The 24,636-nt window shown below is 59.5% G+C and overlaps 2 protein-coding genes across 2 annotated transcripts; one reads left to right on the forward strand and one right to left on the reverse strand.

Annotated features, from left to right (window-relative positions):
• The first annotated feature begins 7,782 nt into the window (after positions 1-7,782).
• PMFBP1 (polyamine modulated factor 1 binding protein 1) lies at positions 7,783-13,683 on the forward strand. The gene is made up of 9 exons (XM_072873210.1): positions 7,783-7,824; positions 8,878-9,126; positions 9,851-9,961; positions 10,043-10,160; positions 10,698-10,935; positions 11,063-11,216; positions 11,578-12,102; positions 13,272-13,365; positions 13,550-13,683. Exons 1-8 carry the CDS (start codon positions 7,783-7,785, stop codon positions 13,335-13,337), a joined length of 1,503 nt encoding a protein of 500 aa, XP_072729311.1. The 3' UTR covers positions 13,338-13,365; positions 13,550-13,683.
• DHX38 (DEAH-box helicase 38) lies at positions 13,668-24,182 on the reverse strand. Its single transcript, XM_072872598.1, has 27 exons — positions 24,029-24,182; positions 23,527-23,917; positions 22,791-22,978; positions 22,526-22,633; positions 21,948-22,113; positions 21,715-21,833; positions 21,498-21,574; positions 21,185-21,340; positions 20,343-20,504; positions 20,150-20,257; positions 19,128-19,240; positions 18,887-19,024; positions 18,446-18,632; positions 18,170-18,355; positions 17,575-17,715; positions 17,283-17,393; positions 17,091-17,207; positions 16,725-16,832; positions 16,497-16,609; positions 15,747-15,955; positions 15,514-15,668; positions 15,281-15,436; positions 15,072-15,206; positions 14,870-14,995; positions 14,372-14,467; positions 14,084-14,205; positions 13,668-13,938 (listed from the first exon to the last, which is right to left on the reverse strand). The coding sequence occupies exons 2-27, from the start codon at positions 23,850-23,852 to the stop codon at positions 13,854-13,856; spliced, it is 3,708 nt and encodes a 1,235-aa protein (XP_072728699.1). The 5' UTR covers positions 23,853-23,917; positions 24,029-24,182; the 3' UTR covers positions 13,668-13,853.
• Between the last annotated feature and the right edge of the window lie 454 nt (positions 24,183-24,636).

The following is a 24,636-nucleotide window of genomic DNA, read 5'->3' on the forward strand; positions in this document are numbered from 1 at the left end:
TGTTTTTCGGACTTTGCACAGCCGGTCCCACTGTCAGGGTGCCGGTGTCAGCGGATGGCCGTGGAGACGTTGGCACTTCTCTTAGCGGTGGTTTCTCGCGTTGCTTCTGTCCCTTGAGGTGGAAGGCTCCCTAGCATGAGATGCAAGCTGGTCGTCTCCTGTTTTCAGATCAGACAATAAACACATTCCCCATTACACCCTGGTGGAGAAATCCAGCTGTTCCCCAGCGGCCCCTTTTCCTTCTCCCTTGCCTCCCGTCGTGCTCGGTCTGAGTGCTGAAACCGCAAATAACCCTGAAGCCTTCCTGGGTGAGTCACCTCCTCCCCGCCGTGGCCCCCGGCGGCAGCCCGCCCTGGTCCCCGCAGCCTGGCCGCATCTGCTGGGGCGGCCGCAGCGGTGGGTGCTCCGGCGAGACAAAGCTTGTGTTCTTCTGCACCCCGTGCCTGACGGTGGGAGGGCTCGTGCGTCCCGGGGAGAGGCAGCTTTCGTGCCATCCCTGGCCTCGGTAAACACGCATACACGCAAAGCACAGCTAAAACAGTGCAGAACAATAACGAAGCGTAAAGCCCCTGAACTGCGGGATGCCGGGAGTGACTACGGCTGCCATTTTCCCTTTGTCGGGGTTGGGCACGTGCTTGAGTTCTGTGGTGCGTGTAAGGGGGGCTGTTTATTTTAAGATTCCTTTTTCAGTTCTGTTCTACAGATGACATCCACAGCTCACTTCGTGGTCGGGTCGAGGAAGACAGTGGGATTAGACTGGGGTTCCCTTAGTTTTGACTCTTTTTTTTTTTCTTCTTTCCCTTTCCCCCCCCCACCCCCGTAGGGTTAGCATGTATCATCTGAGCATGCTCAAAAGCATTTTTGTTGTATTTGCAAGTGTTTGTTTCTCGGGAAGGAGTTAGGCCACATGAGGATGAAGTCTGGTTAAGCTAAAAAAAATGTAGCTATTTTTCCTGTGGTTAGAATTATTTTTAACACTAGTAATTTTTTACATGCAAGTATTTTTCCACTCATTCCGTAACTCAGAAATAGTTGAAAGGCGGTTAATCAAACATTTGAATTAAATGCATCTTCACGCAAAGGCTCAGCATGGAAAATTTTAGCCGCAAAACCAGCCGTGTTTCAGAAGGAGTTCAGCCTGAGGATGACGTGATCATGCCCATGGTCCCCTCGGCCTGCAAACACTGATGCGCGCGTAAGCTCAGCTCACCTGCTACACAGGAATAGCCCCTCTGAGCAGGACTAAAAACCTGAGTAAAGCTTTCAGCCCAAGATCTCTTTCAGTAGTCCTGCAATAGCTTACCCAGAGCCTGGATCGCCCCTTTAAGCGCAAGCCCAGCAGTACGCCCGCAGACAAGCCCAGGATGGGTGCGTCTGCTCAGGGCTCCAAACGCGGCGGTGAAGAACAGCGCGGTGTCTCCCACCCCGTCACAGGCCCACCAGAGGTCACGTCTGCTTTGGAATCAGTAACTGGCAGAGCAGAGATGGAAACAAGCTGTCCAAACTTTGTTGTGAATGTCCACTGACGGCACATCTCCTGCAGCACTCAGTTTACTCTGCCAAGAGTTAACGATTAATGCATACGCTGTATTTCCAGGTTAAGTTTGGCTTGTTTCACCTTACCGTCATCAGATGGAGATGTACTTTTGCCTGCTAGATCTAAGAGCCTTCTGTTATCGACTCTGTTCTCCACAACACCACTTACACAGATGTGTGAGCAAATTACCCCTCACTCTCCTCTCCACTAAACCCCGCACGCAGCATCACTTGAGCCTTGCAGGCTGAGGCACTGCCTGAGGCTCCTCTTGGAGCCCTGCCCAGAGCTCCAACATCCCCCTGCGCCGGGAGCACCCGGAGCAAGCGAGCGCCCGCCGCCACCAAGAGACCACCGCTCCTTGCTGAGACGTGCCCGTCACTAACTGGGCGATCGTGGTGGCTCGTAGCCCCCACAGCTTCCACTGAGCGCCCACGAGCCGCTGATTGCTCTCCACGACTGCCGCGTCTTCCACCAAGCCCACGCTGCCAGGACAGGGCTCTGCGCTGCTGGGGCAGCGTCTGCGCTTTGCTCCTGAAAGCAGGATTTTACGTTTTGCAGTGGCCTGGTGTCACCTGCCTGCACCTGGCATACCTCTGTGGTGGTGGGACGCCTCCTTTGCTGTCCCCCCCGTCCCTGGGTGCATGAATTTGTCATTGATGATTTAATCAGTCATTTCTTTGTTTTCTTCCATTTGCTAGGTAGAAACAGTGCTGTCTGCTCTGACTTAGGTGCCTCGCAGTTGCTGGAGGAGTTCAGCATCCTCTGTGCTGCTTTGCATGCTCCAAGAGCCTGCTCATATTAAAGTGCTGCCAGCTGGGGTTTACTCTAAAGTGATTTTTCCTTTCCGTTTGCTCAACTGCAGTATTTTGGGCACTGGCACAGAGACCATGCAGTCCGGGAACCCACGTGGAGAGAGTGAGGCAGCCTTTGGGATGGGGGAAGGCAGTGCACAAATGTGCAGGCTCACATTTGGTGGGAAGGCAGAAGTTCCTTATGTTAAAAGGTGCTTCCAGTAGAAATACTGCACTGGCAAACAAAAAAAAAAAAAACACAAAACCATTCCATCAGTGGGCTTGGCCCACACTGGTGCCAGTAGATGTATCTGGTCAAAAGCAGACAGGATTCCGGAGGGCTGTATGTTATTAGCATACACATTAAATACTGAAATTTGACTGAACTGACATACAGTGGCTGCACAAAGGTAGCATTCCCCCCATTCTGTGGAGGGGACAGTAAAGAAGGGGCTGCCAGAGAAAGGCAGGTTAAAAGGCAGGAGGAGACTTCTAAGCTATTGAACAGTTTATGTACTTGGAGAGTTCTTCTTTTAAAATACCACCCAAACCCATCAGGTGTATTACGGAGTTGGACCTCAGGACATGAGCATCGGACCTCTCTAGATAACATGAGATAAAGCCAAGAAAATAAGGATTTAAAGTCTGCCCTGTCCAGGGGATTTTCCTGTTTCCCATGTGGTAAAAGCACGATCATTGCTTTCTAAAAACTGGCCATTTAGGATGGCTGCTAGGAAACAACATCCAGCCACGGAGGAGGCCAGCATCACTGCACTCGGAGAAGCAGCACATCTGGCAGCGCCACGCACAGCCCCTCCGCCAGCAGCCACCTGCCCGTCCGCTCCCGGGCGTCGCGTCCGTGCGAGAGGGAAGAGGCGGCGTTTGCCCCGGTGCCACGTTGCCGGCTCGCTCCAGATCTGTTCCTGTGATGCGGCTGACCACAGGCAGGACGCTTTGACCTGCATCTTTGTTAGCTGTCTGCGTGGGTGTTTGCAGACTGCCCGCTCGCGTGCACCGTGGCTGACTCTGCCACAGCCACGGCCGGACGTTTGGCTGCACAAATAGCCGTCGGGGTGTCCAGCACACTACTGGTATGTGCAAATACAATGTCTGCTGCTGCACAACCTATTTATGCACTCGCATAGTTACAAGCAAGACCTTAACTTATCTCTGCTTCGGTTTCCCTGTGCAAAATGGGGATAATAACACTTGCTCATTTTGCAGAAGGGCTCTGCAGTTCAGTTCATGAATATAAAGTAGTCTGAGATCCTCTGATGGAAGGTGCTAGAGATGGACAAAGCGGTACTAATGGCACAAAGCTGCCTAAGTCCCAAGCACTGGGCTCACCCCGCTGTACTGTGTTTGCTAATCCAAGTGTGTAATCAGCGTATACACAGGCGACATGTTGGTTCAGGCTGTGTAATACACAGCAACTTCAAAGCGCGCTCTCAATGTGAGCTCACGCTTCCCGAAAGGGGCAGGCGGTATCTGTGCACGCAGCCACAAAGGGCTGGCGATGCGCAGATGAACATGGAGAGCTGTCATAGTGGGAGCGCGAGATGGGTGTATAGCGAAATACAGACATGGTGCCGCTCCTTGGAACAGAAAACATCTAAATCTCTCTCTCCCTCCCCACCTCTGCCTGTCAGCTCCTCTGAATGAAGTCCCAGCTTTGTTTTCCTGATTTCCATTTTGTATCCTAAAATATTCACTCCAAGCTCCGCTTGACAGACATCCCTAATCTAATCTCCATGTCTGCTTTCTAATTTTCACAGTCAGGATAAAACAAATTGGCTGGCGTTAATTGCCTGTGCAGCGGCCTGGAGCTTTGAGCCGTGATTTACGAGCTCAGAGCAGGCGCTCTGCAACACATTTTTCTTAATTTATTTTTAATGAGTCTCTCAATTAATTTTCTTGGAAACATCTTAATGATGTTGGAGGCGGGTGTTAATGAGGTTTGTACCAGCGCCTCATTTTGCATATTTTAAAGTACTGAATGGCATCACAAGCAAGCTCCTGGTCCTAAAACAGAAGAAAGCTTAAGGCTGGGGAGAGAGACCCTCCTCAGCTAACACTGCTCTCTCAGCTTTGGCTTTCAGGCTGGATGGGACGTTTGGTGACTTTGAACGTCGCGAGGCTGAAGCCGGCCGAGCCCGCAGGGATGGGATGACCCCGGCGGGGCAGGAGGGCTGAGGGGCAGTGCTGGGCACGGCTGGTGGCCGGACGCTTCTTAACAGACGGGATCAAAGCCTCGCCTCAGCGCCTGGGCACGCCGCAGTTCTCCCCGACACCCCTGTGCCGGCATCTGCCGTGATGTGGGCACCCCATCCCTGTGTCCCCCCGGCCAGACCCTTTGGGTGGGAGCACCCGGAGCACGGGGGCCGGGCTGCCTGGGGCTGGGGGCTGTGGGGTGCTCCAGCGTCTCTGCCGGCTCGCGGGGTCCCCAGTAATTGCTGGTGCATGTGCTGGCGAGAGGCAGCAGCTGGATCGCCTTTGTTTTCTCTCAGCACGTCAGTCTTCATTAAACCGGAGGGGAATGAAAAAGGATTCACTTTTGTCCCAGCCAGAACGTGGCAGCTGTTTAATTTCAATTAACGTGGCACTGAAAAGAATAACATTACGGCAGTAATTAAAGTGAGACAACTCCCAGCCCCAGCACTGCGTGGTGCCGGCTCACCCAGCAGAGGGTCCACTTTGGCCCCCCCGTCCTCCCAGCACCAGGCGAGCACGGGCGGCTGGGGGTCAGGGCTGTGGGGCTGCCCCACAGGCTTACAAGGAGCTGGAGCAGGGTTGAGCCCTGCCGAGGCAGGTGCTGCCGCAGCCCCGCAGCAGCCAGCCCCGGGCAGCAGGATCCCCAGCGCATCAGCTGGAGGCGAGGACAGGTATGGCAGCGGGTCAGATGTGCCCAGGCACCCGCAGCCAACGGTCGCCTCCGGAAGCACCGGCCCAGCGCACAGCCCCACCGCAGCTCCCCTGCTCTGGGAGCAGGTGCCTGGGTCCACGCGGCGCAGCACAGCTCAGTACAGCGTGGCACGCGTGGCACGACGCAGCACGGCGCGGCATGTTGCACAATGCAACACGGCATGGCACAGCTCGGCACGCGTGGCACGATGCAGCACCGCGTGACAAGGCACAGCCCAGCGCAGCGCAGCACGCGTGGCGCGGCAGCGCGGGCCGTCGCCGCACACGCAATAACCAGCTTGGCAATGGGTGTAGCCTGGCGGCACAGCCGGGGCTGCTGCGTGCCGTAACGAGGGCACACGAGGTGGCAAAGGGCCACGTGAGCAGGGGCTGCAAGCGGGCCGCGGCACTGCAGGCTGCGGATCGGGGTGCGTGCTGCTGTGGGACAGCAGAGCCGTGCCAAGCCGTGCCGCCGCGCGCTGGGCAGGGCTGCGCTACGCAGAGCGGTGCGGGCTGCTCTGGGCTCGGTCCCAGCACGTGTGCTATGTGCAGGGTGCTGCAGGGGAGGGCAACCGGCTTTAATTAAAGCAGCAATAAGGCCGTGACGGAGCTGCAAGGCACAGAGGACGGCAGCCGTGGAGGCTCCGTGCCCTGCGGAGGCTCTGTGCCCTGGCTGCCACTGCCTGAACAAGACTGAAATCTGCAGAGAAATTTTGTTCCCTTGCACTGGCAGAAATCAGGGCTAAATTCAATTGCGTTCTGCGCAGTGGGGGTTAAAGTGGCCCTGCTCGCAGGACTGTTGGTGCTGCGCCCGCTCCCACCGCCTGTGGCTGCGACCCGCTGGTGGAGCAGGTCGTCATGGCAACCGATGATTTCTATTATGGTACATCTGCGTTCACCTTCTGGGCCCAGCTTGGCCTTGGAAATTTCCAGTTGAAATACTTACCTGTGAAACTGCACTGAGCATCAGCGAGGGGCGACAGCGCAGGGAGCCCTGTGGCACAGGCGGCCGGGGCAGCGGAGGCGCGTGCCCAGGGCGTCGCTGAGCAGCCACGCTCCGGCAGCGCCGGCACCCAGCGACCCGCTCTGCTGCCCCGGGCGGCCCCAGGCAGGGAGCACAGACCAGCCACACGCTGCCCAGAGCTGCTGCGCCATGGTGGGGCAGCCCCATCCGCTCCCCCGCCTCAGCGAGCACGCTGGCCCGGGGTGCAAGGCTCACCCCGCGGCCCCCCAGCTCAGGCGCCGCAGACCCCCTTTCACCAGCCAGCAATCCCATCCGCACCAGCATTTTGCCTCTATGGACTGGGTTTCATGCATCCGCACTGCTGCACGCTTACCTACGCTGAACTAGCACTGCCTCTCGGTCTGGTCACCGTCTTACACAGTCCTTCGGCAGCTCGGCAAATTGCACCCATGCCTCCCGCCCGCTACAGGGTGACCTGCAGCCCCACGGGATGGGGCAGGAGGTCGCTGCCTGCCAAGGCCCGACACTGATTCCTCCTGCCGGCACCAGTCCATCCCCTGGGCGCTGGCCGACCATTTTCCTAAAAGCCCTGGGTGAAGCTTTCCTGCAAGGTGGCACAGCAGCTTGATTTCCCTTTGCAAAAGGTGGTTGCCCTCTCCCCAGCAGATCGGTGTTGCACATGTGCCTGCTGATCTGGGTTTCTGGCGACCCCCGCAGCAGCAGCCGGGCTGACGGCCAGGCTCACGTCCATCCGCAGAGCCTCTCCTCGCCCTTGGGCGCTGCGCTTGCCCCAAGAAGCTTCTGGGGCCCACTCAGCCTCCCGCGGGGCCCGAGGCCTGCAGCCCTGCCAGGACGTGCCCCTGCAGCGGGTCCCGCCAGCCGTGCCCCGCGCGTGGCGTGCAGAGCAGAGGGGCCACGCTGCAGAGCTGCCCACCCCCCCGCCGCTGCCGTCACACCGCTTGGGCGGCCCCGGACCCGATTTGTTCACATTTACTAGAGCGCACACACAGAGGGTTTGGTTTGGGTTTGGGTTTTTTTTGCCGCTATTGATCTGGTGCTTTAAGAGAGGAAAAAAAATCTCCTTGGCTGTCTAAACACTATTGATCTGTGCTGGGAAGCCACATGGACAGGGAAGGGCGTGGAGAAATTGAAATTTCATTTCCGACAACTTGTTCCTGTTATTTTTACCCTTTTGGACAGGGAGAAACAGGGAGCGGCGGCCTCAGTCGATGTGGTCAATAGCTCCCCTGAGAGCTCGGCGCAGCTCTGGGGGCATCTCGGGGAGCCGCAGGCCGGCGCAGTGGGAGGCAGCTGTGCCCAGCTGTCCCAGGGGCACGGCACCGAGCGTGGCACCGCTGCCGGCCCCGCTGGCACCCGCCTCCGGCTGCAGGCCTGCAGTGTGTCCTGCGGCCGGCAGCGGGGCCAGAGCACGGCACAAGGATGGTGCAAGGCGGGTAGCACAGAGAGAAGGGGGTGCAAGGGCAGCGTGAGGCTGGCGAGGCCCAGCCGTGGCACGAGGATGCCGCAAGGCTCCCCACATACCCGTGCCAGTGCTGGGTGTGCCAGCGGGGCGGGACGGGGCTTGCCGGATGCACCAGCACCAGGAGTTCCCCGGTGCACCAGGTCACCAGGTTCTGGTTCTGGGCATTGTCCCCAGAAGGGGCCAGGGCGCGGGCTGCAGGCAGGGCAGAATGTCATGACGTGCCCGGGACGGAGCGTGGTCCAGGAGGAGCATGCCACACGAAGGCTGCGGTGAGGGCTGCAGGCAGCGGGGGCCGTGCTCCGCGGAGCGGGGGCAGGCGCTGCTGGAGGGGAGGGGAGGGCCGTGGGCCCCCGCGCAGCTCTGCTGTGCTTCTGCAGGAGCCCCAGGCCCGGCATCTCCCGCTGGCACCGGGAGCTCCTGCGATGGGGAGGTGCAGTGCCAATGCCACGGGGTGGTGGGGCTGCCCCAGGCAGGGCTGGGTGACGTCCCTGGCCGCCCCCTCCCTGGGACCGAGTGTTGTCTGGGGCCAGCGGGAAAGGCCTGTCCCGTGTTGTGGTCCCTCCAGCAGCGAGAGAGTGGCCAAAATGTGGCACATCCAGGGGGGTTCGTGCACCTCTGGGCCAGCCTGAGGATCCCTGTGGAGGGCTGCCAGGAGCGGAGGAGGCAACGTCAGAGCTGAGCAGCTCCGTCCAGCAGCTTCAGCAGGAGACCTGGCAGCCCCGGGTGAGCAGCGCCAACCCCACTCCCACCCCCGGCGCTGGTTGTGTAGCCGCGGGCTGGTGGCCGTGTGGTATAGGAGGCCCTGGCCAGCCCTCGCCTGTGCCACCAGACAGCTCGTCCCCCAGGGCTGGGGAAAGCACAAGGGCTCAGGGGCATCCAGTCCTGCTGCGGCTGCACTGGTCCCACTGCCACCATTTCCCACAGCAGCCGCGGCTCGTGCTGGCATCGCTGCGGTGCCGAGTGCCGGCAGTGTCTGGGCTTGGCTGTCGGTGAGCCCGGGGGGACTGTCAGAGCACACACGGGGGGTGCTGCCTGGCGGGGAGAGGTCTGCACCCAACAGTCGTCAGCACACTCCACTGCTGCTCTCTGACCAAAACCTGGGCTGCCAGTGTGGTTGTGCAGCCCCAGTGCCTGGCAGGAGCTGCCAGATGGGCTGGCCACAGCAGTGAGCCAGACAGATGCTGCTCATGCTATGTCCTAGGGCCAAAGGCAAGCGTCGGTGCCGGAGCCACGGCAAGCGGAGCCCCAGGCATGCCAGGACACACAGCAGCAGGAGCTGGAGCCAGCACAGGTGCTGGCCTCAATACAGGCGCTGCAGCTGGACCTGGACTTCTGCAGGGGCACGAACCGCGAGCGGCTGGTCCAGCTGCAGCAGCAGGAGTGTGCAGTGCAGCAGAAGCACCAGGACTTGGTCTTTCTGATGCAGCATTACCGGGCAGTGATGGGCAAGGTACCGCTGCCGGGCACAACGGCCACAGGCCAGGCTGCATGAGTCCCCCACCCTTGGCCCTGTGCCCCCCACAGCCATCCCATCACGGGCTAGGCACCATGCCTGCCCAGCAGCCCTGCCTGTGCAAACAGCCGGTGACCAGCCTCCCCAGGGGAGGGCAGGGGACGTCCTGCCAGCCACATGAGGGACAAGGATTTAGCACCACACCCTGTATGGAGCGGCCCAGCCAGCCTAGGCACAGGGCAGGCATGGCTGGCACGGCCCAGTCCACCCAGCTGAGCAGGGCTGGAAGACCGCAGCCCCCGATGGCCCCACTGACACCCTGGGCGCCATCCCAGGGCCGGTGGCACTGCTGCAGCCCACAGCCTTGCCAGCGAGCTGGGCTCCCTGCTCTCCTCATGTGCCCGTGCCCTGTCACAGGTCAGGGACCGCAGGGATGCCTTTCCAAGGCTGCTGGCTGTCCAGCAGACACTGCCGCAACAGGGAGGGCACTGTGGGGGCTGCACGGGGATGAGAGGGCCAGGAGCCAGCAGCCATCCTGCCTCCCACCTGGTGCAGACCACATCCCTCTGCCACAGGCCCTCCCCGACAGCCCATTGCCTGTGGGTTGTCCCAAACCAGCTGCTTCTCCAGCCCCAGCCTCTCCACAGCAGGGCTCGGGGCGATCCAGGGGGTCCCGCACACTTGCTGGGTACCCACAGGCCAGTGATGCACCTCTCCACAGGACCAGAAGGATGAGGCGGTGCAGACAGAGGTCACCTCCTACGTGGCCACCCACAGCCATTCTGACACCAGCTACAATATTCTGAAGGAGCGCACAGAGCTGCTCGAGCAGGTCAGTGCCGGCAGCCCAGCAGCCACAGCGCCGGGGCCAGCAGGAGCCGGCAGACAGCGCGTGGCCGTGCCGCTCACACAGGTGGTGGTAGGCGCAGAGATGATGCACTGCAGGCAGAAGCAGGCAGCTGAGGAGCGCCGGTACCGGGCACAGGACACGCAGCTGGGGAGGGCAGCCGCGCGAAGCAGTGCTGAGGAAGGTGGGGTGGGCAAGGAGGGGGCATCCAGGGCCACAGGGCTGGGACTGCGAGGGCTGGAACCTGCAGCCGGCACGCTGGGTTCCACGCTCTCGGTGGCTCCAGTGGGGAGCCCAGGCCCAGCCAGAGCTGGAGCCCATGGCTTGCCCCGAGGGCAGAAAGCAGCAGCAAGGAGACATCTGACCCGTCAGGGTCAGTGCGCACGCGGCTGGAGGATGAGGCAGGAAAGCACCCCAGGAGGCAGCAGGCAGCACCTCCCCATCAGTTACTGCACGTCCACGCACTGCAGCAGCACTCGGTCCATCCGGGTGCACCGATGGGGGAATGACAAGGCCCTGCGGGCACCACAGGCTCCCTGTGCTTTTGGGGCATCGCTAGTTGCAGAGTTACAGGGCAGACAGTGTTTGCCCGTGCAGTTCTGGGAAGGTGGAGAGGCAGCTCCCCAAGCCCGAGGGGAAACAGCCAGGGAGGCATAGGAGCCACAAGAGCAAGCGTCCCAAAACCGCACTGCAGGGCTGAGCCCTGCTCCGCTTCCCACAGAAGCCCTGGGATGGGGGGGGGGGGGGGGGGGCAATGCCAGCCAGCCCCCACTGTCTCAAGCAGCCCAGGCACCGGCACAGCAGCTGCCAGCCCCCAGCATCCTGCAGCGCACCGAGGAGCAGCCGTGCCTGTGCCTGGGGAAGGGCGTGCAGCACGAGGCCAACTGCGAGGTGGAGGCCGAGCTGCAGGCGCTGCAGAAGGAAGCAGCCAGCAGCAAGGCTGAGCAGGCACAGAGCAGGTAGGCAGGCCCTGAGGCTGGCTGTCCCTGGCACAGCCAGAGCCCGAGCAGGGTTCTGCCTGCGCCCACTCCGTCAAGGGAGGGCAGCCTGGGGCTGCCACAGCTCAGACTGTGCCCTTGCCCCCAGGGAGCTGGCAGCGCGGCTCCAGGCAGAGCTGAGCCAGTGGCAGTGGAAACAGCAGGTGACCCTTGAGCAGGCGCTGCGACACATGCACGCTGCGGCCCATGCGGAAGAGAAGCTGCAGAGGAGCCAGGAACAGCTCCAAGCCCTGAGGGAGCAGGTAGGGAGGGAGCAGGACCTGCTGTGGGGTCCCTCCATCAGCCTGGCCCCAGTCTCCCCTGCCCCATGGACAACCCAGGGCCTGCCCAGTGCCAGGAGGAGGCTGCCACACCATGGGAGCTGCAAGGGGAGCCGTGCAGTCAGCAGGACAGGAAGGAAAAGCTCTAGCAAGAGCTGCAGCAGGCAAAGGAGTGGACGAGCACCCTCAAGAGAGAGAATAAAGCCCTGCAGCAAAGCCTGTGCTGCAGGAGCGGGCAGCGAGCTGGGATCGGCAGCAGGAGAGAGGGCACAGACCTCGCTCTGGCAGGAAGCAGCACCAGCACAGCAGTGCAGCACCCACTGACGCATTGCCTTCTCTGCAGCTGGGGGCACAGGAGGAGCAGAGCCAGGGCCTGTGGCACAGCCTGGCTCGGCTGCAGGATGAGCTGGGAGCCACCCAGGCCCGGGAGCAGCAACGTCTGCAGCAGCTTAGCGGAGCCAAGGAGACCATCCAAGGCCTGCAGCTGGAAGTGGCCTCCAACAGAAAGCACCTGGCAGAGCTGCTGCAACAGGTGAGGACAGGGACAGGACAGCCTCCAGATGCAACCAGCCACCATGCAGCCCTCAGTGCCAGAGCAGCAAAGTGCTGCAGAGCCCTTTCCTGCTCCTGGGCAGCACTAGTCCCTGGGGGGGGGCCCAGCCTGCCCACAGCTTGGCCAACCGCCCTCCCTGCCCCACAACTTCACATGCAGGTGCAGGACATGGCTACCCTGCAGGCAGAGCTGGCCCAAGCCCAGCAAGAGAAAGCCAAGCAGGAGGAGAAGATTGCAGCCTACGAGGAACAGAGGCAGCAGCTCCACTGGGAGCTGCGGAAGCTGCAGGGGTCCCAGGAGCAGAGCAAGCAGGAGGTAAGCGTGCCCCAAGCCTTCCCATAGGGCACCGGGAGTCCGCTCAGCCTGTCCCTCTCACTGCCTCTCTGTGCCACCGGCAGGCCTTCTCCCTCCAGGAGAGGCTGCGGGAGCTGAGCAGCCGAGCCCAACGCTGGCAGCAGCTACACCAGGACAGCGAGCGAGCTCTGGCTATGCGAGAAGAGGAGCTGGTTGTTTGCAAGGTGGAGCTGGCTTTCCTCAAGGAAGAGCTCAGCAAGGCCATGGAGCAGGTGCAGGACAGACACAGGCAGCACCACAGCCCAAGGGCAGGGGTGCAGGCTGGGCCCCTAGCACCAGGGAATGACGGATCCTGGCCCACAGGCCAGGCAGAGGTGGGGACAGGACAGGGGACAGCCTACTGCAGATCCCAGGCCACCAAGGGAGGAGGAAGCGGGTCTGACAGCAGCAGCAGCAGGGCTGAGCATCTTGCTCCCCTTAAACTAGCCCTCTTTGCTCCGTTGCCTGAAGTCCCTCAGCATGAAACTACCATGTTATGACAGATGTTCACGGCCAGTAGTGCTGAGGTAACGGTTCTTCTCCAGAGCAGCTCTCCCGAGACACCAGCATCTCCAGCCCCTCTGCTCAGCCCCAAAGGCTGCTGCCCCAGCACAGCCCAGTTTCTCCAACTGCCTTCAGCCCCGGGCACACAGAGGCTGGGAAGAGCAGTCACATGCTGGTTCACACATGGCACTGGGGGTCATGCTTTCCAGGTAGAAACCCTGCGCTCTTCCCCCACCCTGGCATGCTCTGACAGCAGCAGGCCGCACAAGGAGAGGGAGCTGGTGCTGGTCAACATCAGCCAGCATGTGAAGGAGCAGATGTGAGTGAGAAGCCTTACTGGAGCAGAGCGGCAGGTGGCTGCATTCTCCTCACACCAGCTCACGCCTTGTTTTCAGGCAGTCAAATGAGAAACTAGGGCACAAGATCCAGCGGCAAATCAAGCAGACCGCAGAGCTGACAGGCGAAAAGGAGTAAGCGGTGAACATGGGGAGCGGGGCTGAGCTCTCTGCACACAGCAGTTACTGCTGCCGGCAGGGGTGTATGGGACAGATGGACAAGTGCTGGACTACCCAAGCTCCTGCAAGGCCAGCAGATCGGGACTGTCTCTGCACCACTGCATCACCTCATCTCCCCTGCCTTTCCTCCAGGCGTCCTCAAGACACACTGGGCAGGATGCAGGAGGAAAACATGTGCCTCACGGTCAGAACACATGAACAGCACCACAAGTGTGAGCAGCTGAAGGTGAGCAGAATTCCTGGCAGAGCCTGGGCTGAAACGCGGCTGGGCCTACGTGCGTACAGGGACAGCTGGGCACCGGCTGCCTGCCCAGGGCACGGGTTGTGGGAGAACTGGCTCTGCAGTAGCATGGGCCAGGAACAGGTTGTCTTCGCCCTCTAGGTCAGTGTAATTCTGTGTCTTGTCCCAGACTCTACAGGGAAACGACTTGACTGTACCAGCCCTGCACAATTCTGCAGGGCTGCCTCCACCCAGCAGTCGCCTCCAGGACAAGAAGCAGCGCAAAACAAAGCAAGGATTAGACTGACAACCTTTAAACAAATAAAATTCTTTCTGTTCTGTAGCAAAATTAGTGCCAAGCACCAAAGCCCTCCTGGGCCACAAGCTGTAGAGAGCCTCAGTACACAGTAGAGCGATCAGAGGAGCTGGGCACTCTCCTAAGATGCCGCTGCTCCTGGAAATCTTTAAGCCTGAACGCAACGGGCACTGCCTTCTTAGAGGCCAAAGCGGGCTGGGGTGCGTCGTGGCGTCAGGGGCTCCCCCTGCTCCTTCCGCCCAGGGGTGTAGATTTTAGTAGATCTGCCAGGAGAGGACAAGGGTGATTAGTGGAAGATGCAACCTTTCCCTGCACCAGAACACCCATGGGGAAGTTGGGATCCTCTACGCAGCTCACTACTCCTGCTCTTAAGCAGGCAACCCATGGCCAGGCAGGGCCAGCACCTACCTTGCACTGCCCAGTGGGTTACGGCGCTCCTGCTCCTCCCGCCGGGCACGCAGCTGCTCCTCAGCCAAAGCCATCTCTTCCTCCATGGCAGACACCTCCTCCTTGGCACGGCGGCGGTTCTCCTGGAGCAAGGCAGCAGCAGGTCAGGGACAGGCAGAGGGCTGGCCAGCAGCAGACTCTCTGCAGGCCCACAGGCCTGTTCCCTCCATGTCAAAACACACGCGCTGCACTAGAACAGACATGCAGCGGGCCTGCTGTCTGCCAGCTCGTCCTGGACAGGAGACTCACCTGGCGTGACTTGCCAGCATGTTTGATGCTGTAGAACATGGGGCCCAGCTCTGCCAGCCACTCTCCATCCACAGCAGTGACACACTGCATGTATTCCTGCAGGGACAGAAGGAAAGAGCAGGGTAGCAGGATGGCACTCTCAGGGCCTGGGCTCCATTTCCAGAGCCACGGCAGCTCCCTCCCTCCCCCACTCGCTGACAGCACTTCTCAGGCTGGGACTATATCCCCCCTTCCAGACAATTCCTCCTGGCCTCACAAGCTGCTATGGGCTGGACTTGGTGACGCCACAAAGGGGTTCAAACATGTCCCACATAGGCCAGGAAAAAACATGGGCAAAGGGACAAACAGGACTCTGCAGATGACACAGACACGCCTAGTTGGTATAGGTGAGAACGGCTGAGAACTGCCCTTCGGATAGATCCTAGTATCACAGCAAAGCCCTCCCACCTCCCTCAGAGCACTCCTCACCCTTCTTGCTAGCCCTCAGCTCAAGCTCACCTTGGTGGTCATGACCAACTCATGGTACACAATGTAGTCTGGTGTGTAGCCCATGCCAAACAGAGAGCTCGTGGGGTGCAGGTGGCAGGGCATGCCTGTGCGGATGTTCACATACTCCCCAATGCCCTGCAAAGAGAAGTGTGGTTAGCCCTCCTGTTCCCAGACAGGGCCTCTCAGCCTGTCTAGCACAGACACCTCTCACCTTCAGCTTTGCAGCTTGATGGAAATACGCAGCACAGATGCACTTCCTGACAACATCCCAGTCAGTACCACAGGATGCTAGGCTCATCCGCTGCTGCACCATAATGTCCTTGAGCTGGGCACGCACCTCCCGCACCTGCAAAGGAGGTGGCAGTCAGATCCCTCTCCTGCGTAAGGCTCCCTTCCCCAGCCTCGTTGCCACAGCCTCACCTTCCGCATGGCCTTGGCATGGATGAAGTGCTGATTGCACCACAGCGTAGAATAGCTGTTGTTCTTCCACTGCAGGTAAACATTCAGATAAGTCAAGTGATCACTCTCTGGAACAGCAAACTTCTCCCGCACTTGGTCACTCTCCTCCTCTCGGCCCTGAAGGGTGAGCAAAGAACACAGGTTAGTCAAAGGGCAGGGGAAGGCCCCAAACTGCTGAAACAGCAAACAGGTACCTTTGGCCGATAAAAGATGGCAGGCACAGACAACATGGAGACAATGAGCAAGATCTCAGAGCTGCAACCCATGTCGCAGGAGACAATGAGCATTTTGGAGAGTGCAGGATCCAGTGGGAACTCCACCATGAGACGTCCTGTTGAGGTCAGACCACCTGTAGGAACAGCACAGGGATCAGCAGCTGGGCAGGTCCCAGGCCCATGGGCTGACGGCTTGCCCCAGCAGCCAATACCTGTGTTATCCAGGGCCCCCAGGATCCACAGCTGGTACATGGAGTTCAGCATGTTGTCCTCGGGGGGCGGATCCATGAAGTGGAACTGCAGCAGGTCCTGCACACCCAGGGACTTGAGCAAAAGCACTACGTTGGCAAGGTTGGTGCGCTGGATCTCGGGCACCGTGGTTGTCAGCAGCTCATTCTTGTAGGCGCTCTGGGTGTAGAGCCTGGGGAACAGATGCCAAAAGCATGCTCCTCCCATTCAGGCCACTGCGTTCCTTACTGACTCACCAGCCGTTGCCCAGCCCAGCCAGGCACGGCACGGGGCAGCAGCTCTGCACTCGGCCAGGCCAGCCAGCAGGACCCCAGGGAGGAACCTCTGCCCTGGCCAAAGTGCGGCCTCCCCAGCACATAAGGGTGCGGGGGCTGCAGTACAGCGTACTCAACCCCCTCTCAAGCACAGTCCTTCCCTGGGCGCAGACTAGTCTCAAAGCAAAGCCTTGAGAAAGCTGCCTTTGGCTTGGCTGCTTTTCTGACAGCATCAAGGGCAGAACAGCCACAAGTGAAGATGGGCAAGGGAAGAAACTGGAGCCCACCCTTTCCTCTGCAGAGGCATGGGGTCCAAAAGAGAAGGCCTCAAGGCCTGCCTACTGCCCTCATCCCCCCAGAAGTTCAAGATAATGAACAGCTCCAGTAAGAAAAAAATATATATAACCTGATGCCAAGCTGCAGATACGACAGGAACAGGATCACTGGTGACACGCCTACCTGAAGCAGTGGCCTGGGCCTGTTCGGCCAGCTCGGCCTGCCCTCTGATTGGCATTGGCTTGACTGATGGGGTAGATCTGCAGCGCATCCATGCCTATACGGGGATTGAAAACCTGCAGGGCACAAGAACAGACTGAAGTAAGAGGAAGGCTGCGTCACTACCACAGAGGTCCCTCAACCCAACCCCAGAGATCGCAGACATAAACAGTACAGGAAATCTTTACTTACCTTCAACTTGCAGTAGCCAGAGTCAATCACAAACATGATGCCATCCACTGTCAGTGAGGTCTCTGCAATGTTAGTGGCAACAATGCACTTCCTGACCCCATCTGGAGCCTGCAAGCATACTGCACATCAGTCAAACCCCTGGGCAAGGGCCTCTGCACCACTGAGGAAGAGTGCAGAGCAGCAATACAGAACCCAGAAGGACAGGGGTGACTCTCCTGGGAAGCCGAGGGGGGCACATGCTTTCTCTTGCCCTCCACATGCAATACAAAAGGCATGTCTGCACTGCACCTCTCACTCATGCTCAGTAGTCTTCCCTTCACTAGTTTCCCCTGTCCCCACCCCTATTCACAGAGCACACATCAGCACCTTCTGGAAGATCTTGGCCTGCAAGTCCGATGGTAGCTGAGAATAGATAGGCAGTACAGCAAGAGCAGGCGCCTTCTCCAGCTCCTCAAGGTGCTCCACAATTTGCTCTGAGGTCACCTAGACACAAAGAGGGGTGTAATCATAAGATTAAAACAACAAGGGGGTAGGGCAGTGCCTGCCCTTCCAGCTCACCTCTATGTCCTCCTGGCCAGGCATGAAGACGAGGATGTCTCCGGGAGCACCAGACAAATGGACCTGCAGGGCTTGTTTCACTGCAGCCTCCACGTAATCCTCTTGTGGGGTCTGAAAGGCACAGCCCACGTTACAGACGCCAGTAATCTCACCTGCCCCGTCCCGCACGCAAGACTGCATCATAGCACGGCTACTCCTCCTCTATCCTTTCTGTCCACCAGAGAGTACAGTACACCCAAGTCACAACCCCCTCCCGTCACAACAGAACTTCCCTCTGCAACGTTTACCATACCTTGCTGAAAAGAATATCAACAGGGAAAGTGCGCCCAGGAATGTGGAAAATAGGAACGTTCCCAAAAAAGGAGGCAAACTTATCTGCATCCATGGTAGCTGAGGTGACAACAAGCTTCAGATCTGAGCGTCGGGCCACCACCTAGAAAGCAGATGAAAGGAACAATAAGGAAGGGGCATCTGTGCGTGGCTGCAGGCTGCTTCCATTATTACCGAGACAACACCACAGGACAGAGCTTCTGCTGTACTCTAGAGGCACTGGCCACTAATGCCAGGGAACACAGATGCTATAGGACCTGTGCAGTTAAAAAGACCCGCTGACCTCGATCCAGGAAGCCTTAAGCCAGCAAAGATCTCTGTACCTAGAGTTTCTGACACTTAGCCAGCAAGCCTCTGGCAGCACTCAGGCACCAGGGGAGATTTAACCCCCCAGAACCAGGGACCAGGATGTTGGAGCAGCACATGCAGACAGAGATGTGGCAGCTCTGCTTCCCTCTCCCAGACCTGGCAGAGAAGGGCTGTCCCTGCCAATACTCTGCTTTAAGACCAGCTCATGTGCTCTGTGCTGCTGTCCTCTAGTCCAGGCTCACACACACCTCCCGAAGCAGGCCAAAGAGCACGTCCGTATTGAGTGAGCGCTCATGTGCCTCATCCATGATGATAGCACTGTAGTTGTCCAGGTCAGCCTCTCGCAGTGACTCACGAAGAAGGATCCCATCTGTCATGTATTTGATCACTGTGTTCTCGGACGTGCAGTCCTCAAAGCGGATGGCATAGCCCACCTGGGAGGGCAGAGATACCAGCAAGTCTCCCAACAGCCCCGTGTGCTCACTGTCATGAGGCTGCACCCCTGCACCCACTGCCAGACTCACCTCCTCTCCCAGACGCACCCCCATCTCTTCACTGACACGCTTGGCAACTGACATGGCCGCCACTCTGCGGGGCTGGGTGCAGCCAATCATGCCATAGTCTGTATAGCCATCCTCATGGAGGTACTGCGTCAGCTGAGTCGTCTTCCCACTCCCCGTCTCCCCCACCACAATCACAATGCTGTTGTCTCTGAAGAAAGGGAAAAAGTATTTCTTCATACACCACAAAGAAGGGCTTTTGCATTCACAGCCCTGGCTGGCCACCCAAGCGTCATCCTACTCAGGCAGGAGAGCTGCCACCAACCACACAAAGCAATGGGCTTTGTTTCCTGAGGGTACAGCTTCCAAACAGGCCATGTATCTGGAAGAATTTCTCACTTGGGTTCCTGAGATATAGGCCAATGCCCTGGGGATGCTCTATGACCAGCTCCCTAGCAGCCATACCTGAGGATGGAGAGCAGCTCCTGCTGCACAGCAAAGATGGGCAGATATTGCCTCTGCTCCAGGATTGATTTCTTCTTGGCGAACTCGCTGCTGGCTTCACTTTTTTCTTTCATGTGTTCAGCAAACTTCTGCTCAGTCCTAAGGAAACACCAGAAGTCCTGAAGCTGCCTCTCCACACACTTTGCTACACCTACAGCCCCCCTCACCAGCTGAGCAGGAGTAATTCAAAGCAAGCTCCTACCTGTAATCCACTTTGCCATCTTCTGTCACCATCTCGTCCTTCTCCTCCTCCTTCTTGATCCCCATAATGTCTCCCAGTTTTGTGCCTGCCAGCTCCCAGTGCTTATGCTGAGCCTGGAAGGACAGAGAGCCGCATAACTTTGTCACAGCAAGCACTGACAAATCGTTCTTCTCCAATCCTACTCATGAGACTAGGAAATCATATTAGCCCCACAATTCCCCAATGCTACAACGCAGAACGCACACCCCATTCCTATATCAAGTCCCCCTCTTCCAAGTGAGCTGCAGCAGAGCTTTTAGACACTGGTCTGGATACAGAGACTTCAGGCACAGGATGACCAACCGCCTCCTAGAAAATGGTTCCAGCTGCTGACCTTTCCATTAAATTTGAACTTAAACCTACACAAATCTGAACCAGAGATAATCCTCCTGCTCTGGACGGGTGGTCACAAGCCCCTCTCCCACCTTCCTGTTTGCTCTCGCTTCTGATATCAGTTTAGCTTCCATCTCCGTTCTGCTCATACGTAGCTCAAATCCAGCTCAGTTTCAATTTACAAGGAACACATCTGTGCTTTCCGCACAGCTATCACGTAAACTTTAGAGAAAGTCCCTAGAAAACACCCCCAAAAACTAATATGCTATGTTATTGCATACTCCTCCTCACAACTCTTCTGCTGAGACACGACAAGATATATCCTGCCACCATGCTGACTGTCCCTAAGCTGCCCTGCATTCCTCCACCTGCTCTCTTCTCCCATGATCCCAACGTCCTTCGGATCAGACTCCTCTGCACAAGCGCACAGTGATTCACGTCCCAGGCAGTGCCTGAGGAAATCACATCGCAGCAGCTGCTTACGAGCCAATGCAATGAGCTGGGCTGCCAGAATATCCCCAGTCATAAAAATATGAACTCCTTATCATCATTGCTGCCAAAGCCTGCATTCTGCAAAGTCCAAACAAAGGCTGTGAGGCACTACATAGCATGTGTACAGTGGGGCAGTCAGCCAAAAAGTCACAGCATACCCTCTTACGCTCCTTTTGCTCCCTGTGCTTGCGCACCAATTGGCTGCCTTTCCGGGCTATGATGGCCAAATCTGAGGTGGCATCCTTGACAGGGATGACTGGCTCTGGCTAGAGGGAAGAGGTATTGCTTCAGTACAGAGAGCTCACACTTGCGGGGCTCCCTGCCATCAGCGCCATCGGCCACAGCCTCTACCTGCTTGGTGAAGACAATCCTTCCATCTAGGAAAGGGGGGACTAGGTTGTGCACCAACAGATGCACTTTAGCAGAGTTATCCTCCTCAAAATCTTCGTCCACTTCAATCCGATGAACCACACCACTGGTCAGCATGCGATTCGTCTCCCAGCGCTCGTTATCCTGCCGGAAACAACATATCAGAAAATAGACAGAAGCCCCACAGAAAGCCCAAGAGATCACACCAGAACACTGAGATCAGGTCGGGGCCCGCACCGACAATAGGATGAAACTGATGGTTCCGGCCTAGGGAGCCCGAAAATAAGCCCTAGGCAAGAAACAGCAACTGGAAGCAGCAGGGTACGGGAAACACAGACTGGCTATATGAGGCACATGGTCAACAGGACTGCCTCCAAGGAAATGCAGGACAGACATTGTCCACAAGGCCCCTGCCATACTCAGAATACACCAGGAAGCCTGGACATAATCCCACCCGTGCCGAGGGCAGCGGCCCCCAGCGTCCACTGGGCCAACAGAAGACAACCCTAGCAATGAAACTCACCCCCCAGAATAGCAGGAGCATAGCCCTCTGCATTCCTGCTGCCCCGGACGCTGCGATCCACCGCAGTCACCCTGATTGCGACTTCTGCCCCACGCAGCAGATGCAGGGCTGCGCTTTCTAGGGGAACTTAACAATAGTTTCCCTGTGAGCCCTCGTTCAGTCTGGGCCAGGACACAGACTGTGCTCCTCCACCCCAGAGCAAGGACTCAGCCTTTGCCGCCAGCAAGCGGGCCTCTCAAGGGGCAGCAAAACAAGCAGCGCCCACACGCTCAGAGCGGCCGACCCCGCATCTCACGCCTACCTCATTGATCTGCCGCCGCTGCGCCGAGATGCGCTTCTGCCTCTGCTTGTGCAAGTGCTGCTCCCGCTTCTTCACATACTCCTCAGAGGAGTAGGCCAAGGGGTTGTGAAACTCATCGTAGCCCTCATCCATCATGTACCAGTCCCGGTCGGCTTGCTGGGAGGGGAGAGGTGCAGCCCTAGAGACGCTCCCTGGGCCGGGCCCTCCCGCCACTCCCCACCCCCTCCCACTGGCCAGCGGCGGCCCCGCGGCCCGGCCCGGCAGCCCCCAGCCCGCTGCCCGCCCTGCTCCTCGCCCGCCCTCGGGCTCTCACCCGCTGGTCGTCCTCCCACTGCTGCCGCTCCTCCTCCGTCTCGAAGGTGATGCCCTCCTCCCCATCTGCACGCCGGCCTGGGGGGGGGGGAGCCGGTCAGTCGGGGCGCCGGCCCTGCTGCCGCTCTGTAGGGAATCCCACATAGCCCGACCTTCTGCTGGCAGGGGAAGGGGATTCTGCCGCTGCCCAGCCCAGGCAGCTCAGCCCAGGCTCTCACCTCTCCCTCTGGACAGCCGCGGCGTGGCCCCCAGGTGTCTCCGGTCGTCAGCCCACTCGTTGTATTTGTATGACGGGGTGGGCAATGGCGTCTTATCCGAGTACCTGCTCCTCACAGACCTGAAAAAACGGCACGAGGGAGGAATTGGTGCCCACAGCCAGGCGCTGCTCTTACACACGCCCTCCCCTTTCTGCAGCTCAGCAGCTCATAGATGCAGCCCCAGGCACTGATACCTGTCCCGGTCTCTCCGGTCCGTGTCCCGCAGTGATGACGCCCGGTGGCTGCGCTCTGAGTCTCGGCTGGAAGGCATGGGTGAGGGAGATTCCCACTGCGAGCGGCGGGCACTGCTGTAGCCGCCATCGTCTTCCTCCCAGCTCGAGCGAGACGGCGTGGCTGCATCTAGCAGAGGAGATGGGGTTTGGCACCTGATGTTCAAACAGTGACCCCAAGCACCTGGAGCCACCTTACACCTTCTAGCAAGGAGCACGGAGAGAGGGTACCCATTTGCCCGCCCTCCCTCTAAGGGAAGGGGCTGACCCCGCGATTCCAAAGGACCACGTTTCTATCGCATAGACCCAGAACAGACCCCACTGCGCAGAGATCAGCCAGATTTTCACACACACAGCTGGCAGATTGCTCCCAGACCCAGGTCAACCTAGGAGTTTTATGCTTGCCCTAACCACAAATGTTAGAAGATACAGGCTTTTCTACCCACACTCGTCCTGACCAAACCAGCAGGAAACAAAAAAAAAAAGAACAAGCCCCTTCCTGTCAGGTCTCACACCAGAACTCTACCGGGTCCCAATCCCACCTTTGGGCCGATGTCTGGGGCTCTCCGGTTCGCTGCTCCTCCTGCTGCTCCGCTCCGATGAGCCATCCCTCTCTGATCTGCTGCTGTGACGACTTCTGTCCCGCTCCTCTGCGAAAAGAAAGTAAGATGAGGTGCTCAGCGCACAGACGGGCTTCCCAAGCCTGCTGCAGAAAACACCACGAACATTAGTTAAGGACTTCAAACAGGCTGAGGGACAAGCCCAAACCCTAAGCAGGAAGAGTCACAAAGGTCTCTGAGCAGTTACCGCGGTCCCGTTTACGATCGTGGTCCCGATCCCTACTGCGTTCCTTCTTGCGTTCCTTCTCCTCCTTGGAGGAGGCGAAGACACCATGCTCCCGACGCTCCCTTTCCCGCTGCCGGCTGCGTTCCCAAAACTCCTCGCTGACACCCCCCGTGTAGGAAGGTGTTTCCACATGGACAGAACGGTAATGCCTGGAAAGGCAGAGCAGAGAGAAGAAAAGCTCAACAGTGCTGAGGAACAGCTGGCCTTTGACTTGTCTCGTACGACTCTAGTTCTAACATCTACTATAGCAGAAGCTTATGGCTAAAAGTGCTCTCTCCATCCTTTGCTAACAGCCCACCAAGTCCGCTGATGCTCTCAGACACCTGCACTTCTGAGCAGGCCGCTGCCGCCAGGCACCCGGAAGCAGACAGGCTCACGACTAGGACGACTGGTGATTGCAGGCCTAGCAGCATCTAAAAGCGCTCCTGCCCGTAACGCCTGCGGGAGGGCGTTTTCCCCGGACCTTTTCCCAGACCTCCTCAGATCTTCAGAGTGCCCAGAGTCCTCCCCCTGGAGGAGATCTCCAGACCTCCCCGCCACACAGGAGGTTACAGCCCCGCTGTTACAGGGCGCGGCCCCCGCAGGCACTGACCGTGCCCGCACCCCTCGCTCACGCTCGTCCCCCCCGGCAGGGATCCGCCGGCTGCGAAGCGCCCGGTGCCCCGGCTCGCAGCAGGAGCCCCCGTGCAGACCCCACCTGTCCTTGCGAGCGCTCCGGCTGCTCCGATCGGTCTCCTCCTCCTCCTCGTCCTCCTCGGGGCTGCCCGCCTCGTCACGGCCCTCTTCCCAGTCCTTGTAGGAGGAGACCCGGGACCGCTTCCCACCGGCCGCCTCCTCCTCGCGCTCCCGCCGCTTCTGGGCCGCCAGCACGTCCAGGCCCAGCAGGGAGGCCCGTGGTGCCGGCGCCTTGAAGACGTGCTGCTCGGCGGCGGCGCTCCGCCTCCGCAGGACCAGCCCGCCGGCCTCGGCGTCCGGGCTCGTCCCCGCCAGCCGGTGCAGCGACTCCTCGCTCGCCTCGGCCATCGCCGCCGGCCGCTACCACGCCGCGCAGGGCCGGGCGGCCGGGCCGCGGCGGGCACCCATGGGGCCTGCGGGGCTCTGGTCAGCGGGAGGGCCGGGGTCGGGGTCGGCGCCGGAGCGCTGCCCTGCCCCGGCCCGGCCGCCCTCGGCCCCACAACCCCCCACCCGCTTGTAGTTACCTCAGCGACCGCAAACCAGCTCCCTCAGCGCCGCCATAGCCGCCCCACAGTGCTCCGCGAGAAGAGCCACTCTAGCCCACCTGCACCATAGACATGGCGGCCAGAGCCTACAGGAGTGGCAACCACCATAGAGTCCAACCACCGCTAGACAAGACGTGCTACCAGGCCCTCGGCGGACTTCCGGCGTCGGGAAACTGTGTGCGGTCACGTGGTCGCGGGAGGACTTCCGGCCATGGAGGGCGCGGCCGGAAGAGAGGGGCGGGGGGGTGGACAGGACACCCAGGGACACCCCCACACACGGGAGAGAGGGGGGAGAACCCCACAGACCCCCACACACACGGGAGAGAGGGGGGAGAACCCCACAGACCCCCCCACACACACGGGAGAGAGGGGAGAACCCCACAGACCCCCCCACACGGGGGGGGAGAGAACCCCACAGACCCCACGCACACACGGGAGAGAGGGGGAGAACCCCACAGACCCACACACACACGGGGGGGGTGCGGGGGGAGAGAACCCCACAGACACCCCCACACGGGGGGGGGGGGAGAACCCCCAGAGCCCCAGGCAGCCCCTGCAGACAAGGGCTCCTCAGCCGCCCCCGGGGA

Source organism: Ciconia boyciana, chromosome 9, assembly GCF_034638445.1.
Source record: "Ciconia boyciana chromosome 9, ASM3463844v1, whole genome shotgun sequence".
NCBI lineage: Eukaryota > Metazoa > Chordata > Aves > Ciconiiformes > Ciconiidae > Ciconia > Ciconia boyciana.

Excerpts from the sequence above, each read along its gene's own strand:
- PMFBP1 (XM_072873210.1), top strand. The coding sequence starts at position 7,783 with ATGCACCAGCACCAGGAGTTCCCCGGTGCACCAGGTCACCAG. Across the intron at positions 9,962-10,042 it reads GCACAGAGCTGCTCGAGCAG|GTGGTGGTAGGCGCAGAGAT; the intron begins GTCAGTGCCGGC and ends CCGCTCACACAG. Across the intron at positions 10,161-10,697 it reads GCGAAGCAGTGCTGAGGAAG|AAGCCCTGGGATGGGGGGGG; the intron begins GTGGGGTGGGCA and ends CGCTTCCCACAG.
- DHX38 (XM_072872598.1), bottom strand. The coding sequence starts at position 23,852 with ATGGCCGAGGCGAGCGAGGAGTCGCTGCACCGGCTGGCGGGGACGAGC. Across the intron at positions 21,834-21,947 it reads GACCGGAGAGACCGGGACAG|GTCTGTGAGGAGCAGGTACT; the intron begins GTATCAGTGCCT and ends CCGTTTTTTCAG. Across the intron at positions 15,437-15,513 it reads CCATCTTTTATCGGCCAAAG|GGCCGAGAGGAGGAGAGTGA; the intron begins GTACCTGTTTGC and ends CTCACCCTTCAG.